This window comes from Aptenodytes forsteri, unplaced genomic scaffold (genome assembly GCF_000699145.1).
Source record: "Aptenodytes forsteri isolate BGI_AS27 unplaced genomic scaffold, ASM69914v1 Scaffold213, whole genome shotgun sequence".
NCBI classification, from domain to species: domain Eukaryota; kingdom Metazoa; phylum Chordata; class Aves; order Sphenisciformes; family Spheniscidae; genus Aptenodytes; species Aptenodytes forsteri.
The window spans coordinates 817,182-821,704 of NW_008795522.1; the positions used below are offsets into that span (position 1 = coordinate 817,182).

Below are 4,523 nucleotides of genomic sequence, written 5' to 3' on the forward strand. Positions count from 1 at the left end.
TGCCCACGGTGGGGCTCAGCCCTGGGGACACGCGATGGCCTTTGGGGAGGCACCTGGCACCGCTCTGGGGGGCTGCCCCCCTCACATTTGGAGACCTCTCAGCATAAACCTGCCCTGTGGAAGCATCTTGATCTATAGGTTTCAACCAAGCGTGGTGGGACACACATGCAAATCACGCAGCACTGTCCTCGCTCGGCCTCTGGGGACATGACAGCCGCCTGGCAGAGGTGGTGGCGGTCCACACTGCACTGCCGTTGCATGCACATCCCACCACGTGTCTCCTCAGCGCAGACCCCCCCAGGGCTCCCCATGCTCAGACTGGCCCCTGCGGCTACGGCTGCAAATGCCGAGGGCTCAGCACCCCACCACCACGCCGGCTGCTGCGGGGCCCCACCATCCCTGCAAACCTCTCCCCAGAAGAAGCCAAACCTGGAGCTGGCCGGGGGCACTCAGCCGTCCTCGGCCCAAAACCACGGCTCTTGCCCTTCCCGGACGGAGGGAGGCAGAGCAGGAGCGGGAGGCACCTGGGTCTCCTGCAGAGGGTCTTCTCCACCGTTTTGATATCCACACAGCTGTTCATGCCCCAAGCAAGCACAGTGGGTCTGGTCATCAGGCTCCGGTATCACCTCCATGCAACGTTCGACGGTTCCCCACGTGAACCCAAGGGAAGGACGGCAGCAGCGATGCTGCGGGCTGGTGATGCGGCCGCCGGGGAAGTTCCCAGGCGTGATGGTGGCTTTGCACCTGGAAGGGATGGTGGGCAGAGGAGTTGGGACATGCAGCAGAAGGGAGTGATGCTGAAGAACAAAAAGAACCATCCATATCTTTAACCTCTTCCCCTGGAAGCTATTGGGACTGTCTGGAAACCCTTCCACAGCCATCAAAGGGTATTTCAGCTTAAAACAGAACGAAAAAACCAAAACCAAAGGTTGCGTAACTGAGGTATCAGTAGCTCTGGGTCGCTTCGACTGTCCGCAGTGCCGTGCCGCGTTGGCCAGCAGATCTTCCTATTTGTTTTTCCCGAGAGCTGCATCTACTTCTTCCTCTGGCTTCAGCGAGTGCCACTGGGCAATGGGCCGCCGGGGGTTGGCCAGCATGTCAGACCAGTGCCGCAGCTCCGTGCCGGTGGCGTTGCAGCCTGTGAAGATCTTGCCGATGGCTTCGTTCTTCCCCAGCTTGTCGTAGTCCAGCACCGTGATGACCACCTGCACTTTCTAAAGGAGAAAACCTTCTTTAGAGGGGCGGAAAGGCGCAGCGGCCATGATGGCTCCACGGCCTCCATGCTGTCCCCAGCCCCAGGACGGCTCGGCAGGGTGCCCCAGGGATCCCCCAAGGCTGAGCCCCGCCGTGGCCCATTTTGGGGTAGGGTCCCCTCCATGCCCATGGCTTCCTCCACTTCCTTCCCAGAGGATCCCGGGGTGGCAGAGCCATGGTGGGGGCCCAGCTCATCCTCACGTGGCCACCTGGGAAAGGGCACCAAGGGTTGGTGTGGGGCTCAGCAAGAGCTGCAGGCTACAGGGTTTGATGGGGCTGGGCTGGGGCAAGGGGCACGTGCAGGGGCTAGGGCAGGACATGGAGGGGCAGAAAGCACCTACCAATGGTCCAAAATGCCCCTAGGACCAGCGGGGGGTCTCTGCTAGACCTGGGGTGAGCACTATAGGGCCAGGAGCAGAGGAAAGCCCCATTCCTGCTGCGAGCTGGGGTTGGAGGTTGCCATCTCCCATGGGTGCTGCCCAGCCTCCCACCTCTGCCTCTGCACCAGCTGCCCTCAGCATCAGCCCAGGCCCAGGTTGGGATTGGACATATTTTATGGGTGACCAGACCAGAAGCTCAGCAGGAGCCACTCAGGCTGGTGGGAAGGCTGGGACATGGGCTCGGGCAGGTGTGGGACTTCACCCATCGCCCCCACCCTGCCTGCCTCCCAGGGAAGTCATTGGACAAACCTGTATCTGCTCAAAGGGGATCTCAAAGCTGAAGGACTCATTGAAGTAGGGGTTCAGGGTCTTCTTCTTGACTGTGGTCTTCTTCTTCTTCAACCTCTTGCCATTCTGCAGCAGGTGGATCTTCACGTAGGGATCTGGGGGGTGCAGGAGGGTGCATCAGCCAGGGCTGAGATGCCCAGGAGAAGTCTCAGCCCAGGATGAGGTGCACCGTGGGGTAAGGAGGCCCCTATGAGTAAATGTGCTCTGAGGTTTGTGGATGGAGGCCAAATCCAAAATATTTGGGCTGGAAAGGATTTGTGGGAGCAACTGGCCAAGGGATGGAGCTCTTCCACATCCTGTGGGTCTCCTTGTAGGAGGGCTGGGGACAGTGGAGTGACACCGGTGGGTGCTGGCCTGTCACCCCCATTTCTGGAGCAGGACACCCCAGCAATAAAGCTGAACCCTTCCAGCCATGCAGGTACTGCTCTTCTCCTGGTTAAGGCAGGTCTGGAGGGAGCTGAGGACCCCTGGGCAGAGAACTCAGCCGTGGGATGGAGATGGGAAGACTCTTCTAGCATAAAACATGCAGTCGACAGAGGTCCTCAGCCCCAAGTTGAGGAGGAGCAGGACCAGGAGAGTCCTGCTCCTCCTGGCAGAAGAGCATTTTCACCACCCAGGTCCTGCAGCATCCTGGCCCTGGACACAGTGGTGGACCAAATTCGATGTGTCCTTCCTAGGGGTCGAGGGGCTCATCCCATCCCCATCTCCCCTCGCCCCCCCAGCCAGACTGTGGGCTGCCTCCGATGCAGGAGGTCCCAGGCACTGGAGGGGGCTTCCCCGAGCCCTGCCAGACCGATAGCCCCAGTGTCCTTCCCCAACAAAGGATGCCGAGAGCCCCACAGCGGGGCAGGAGGAGGATGCCCACGAGCCGACACCCACCTGAGAGACCCCCAACATCCATCTTCTTCAGGTTCTTGGCCTCTAGGATGCAGACAGTGAGTTTCCCAGCCGTGGGCACGTACCGGAGGGAGATGCAGATATCTCCTAGCTTCTCTGGCTGCCAAGCGGAGCAGGGAGCAGACATCAAAGCCTTGCCAGTGCATTGTATCACAGTGTTGGGACATGGTCCCACATGCAGGTCCCCCCAAACCCTGCTCAGCCTTCAAGGCAGGCATGAGCTGGCACCCCGTGCACCGGCACAAGGGTTTGAGCACTTGGGTCTGGGGCAGGCCAGTCCCAGTGCAGCACCCAAGACATTTATCCTCTTCATTTTTGTTACAGAAAGGTTTTTGCACAGGGGAACAACAGGGGCAGATCCTGCCCAGCACTCATAGCCATGGCATTCAGGTGGGACCCCACAGCGATCGCCATCCCGAGCATTGTGGGGTGGCAGAGCACATCTCAACCCCCCTGGCCAAGGGTTTCAGCTGGCCGAGGGCCTTGTGCCGGCCCCGCTCTCACCTCCTCCTTCTCACCGCTCTGTAGGTCCCGCCACTCCTCGATGGGCTGGCCCAGGTCCACCGTGTTCATGGGCACCTTCACCTCACCGATGATGTCGTGCTTGGAGAAGCGATCGAAGTCGTAGATGGCCATTACCAACGTCTTCCCGCCGAGTTCCTGGTAGGGGACCTGCACAAAGATGGTCACTGGGCTGGCAACGGGCTCAGAGGAGCCCAAGCCAGGACCACCCGCTCCCAGCAGCGAGGGTCAAAGTACAGGACCGGGACACAGTCAAGGGGAAAGATGGGAGTGGGAGACAAGGTCCCGTGTTGTGGGTAGGAAGGGGCTCACCTTGAAGGTGAAGGTCTCATTGAAGGCAGGGTTGAGTGTCTTCTTCTGCACTTTGGTCTCGTACTTTTTCTTCTTGTCAGGGAGCAGGAACACCTTGACGTACGGGTCTGAGGTGCCACCCATGTCCAAAGCTGGCAGTTCGGCCGCTTGGAGGATCCCCACTGTCAGCTGGAGGGGGTAGAGGGGTGTCTTCAGCGAGACGGCCTGGCTACGCACTGCAGATGCCAAGGGCTTGTCTCCAGGAGAACGTGGGACAGGACTCCCCATGGCACAGCACCCAGCTCCCTCCTGTGCCACCCAGGTCCAACAGGGAGACTTCTCTCAAATACCCTCCCTGGGCAAACCCCACTCCCCCATCCCCTCAGCCGAGCGCCAGCCCCTCCATCACCTGGTTCGCCTGGAAATCGTAGTCCAACGAGAACTGCAGCTTGCCCAGGTTCTCCGGCTCCTTCTCCTCCTCCTCGCCTTCCCCCTCCGTCAGACCCATCTCTGCGTCATCGTCATCCTGTTGGTCCTGCAACGACAGCCGAGGTGCCCAGCTCAGCAGCAGGGTCACAGCCCAGCGTCCCCATCCCCACACCGCCGGGGACCTGACGCCCCGCCCCCCACCCCCCCCCCGCCGGGGACCTCCAGCACCCCAACCCTACTGGCTTCTCAATCCCCCGGTTCTCCTCATGAGGAACAACAACACCCCCCCACATTGGGGTCATAAAGCATCGGTAGAGCAGCCCTGGGGTGGCACCGGCTCTGCCTACAACCACGCAGCTGCTGAGAAGCCGGGGAGCCCCTGGGCTGCTCAGTGCTGGTCCA

At 60.8% G+C, this 4,523-nt stretch overlaps 1 protein-coding gene across 2 annotated transcripts in view; it reads right to left on the reverse strand.

The window, feature by feature from the left end:
* Positions 1 to 1,007: 1,007 nt before the first annotated feature.
* Positions 1,008 to 4,523, reverse strand: part of SYT2 (synaptotagmin 2) — a 5,392-nt gene continuing 1,876 nt past the window's right edge. The window contains exons 3-8 of one of the 2 annotated variants that reach the window (XM_009281891.1): positions 4,102 to 4,218; positions 3,714 to 3,881; positions 3,384 to 3,551; positions 2,862 to 2,979; positions 1,944 to 2,077; positions 1,008 to 1,214 (exon numbers count right to left, since the gene is read on the reverse strand). In XM_009281891.1, the coding sequence (XP_009280166.1) occupies positions 1,008 to 1,214; positions 1,944 to 2,077; positions 2,862 to 2,979; positions 3,384 to 3,551; positions 3,714 to 3,881; positions 4,102 to 4,218 (912 nt within the window). Of the gene's footprint in view, positions 1,215 to 1,943; positions 2,078 to 2,861; positions 2,980 to 3,383; positions 3,552 to 3,713; positions 3,882 to 4,101; positions 4,228 to 4,523 lie in introns of both variants that reach the window. The other variant, XM_019472731.1, reaches the window with a different exon arrangement.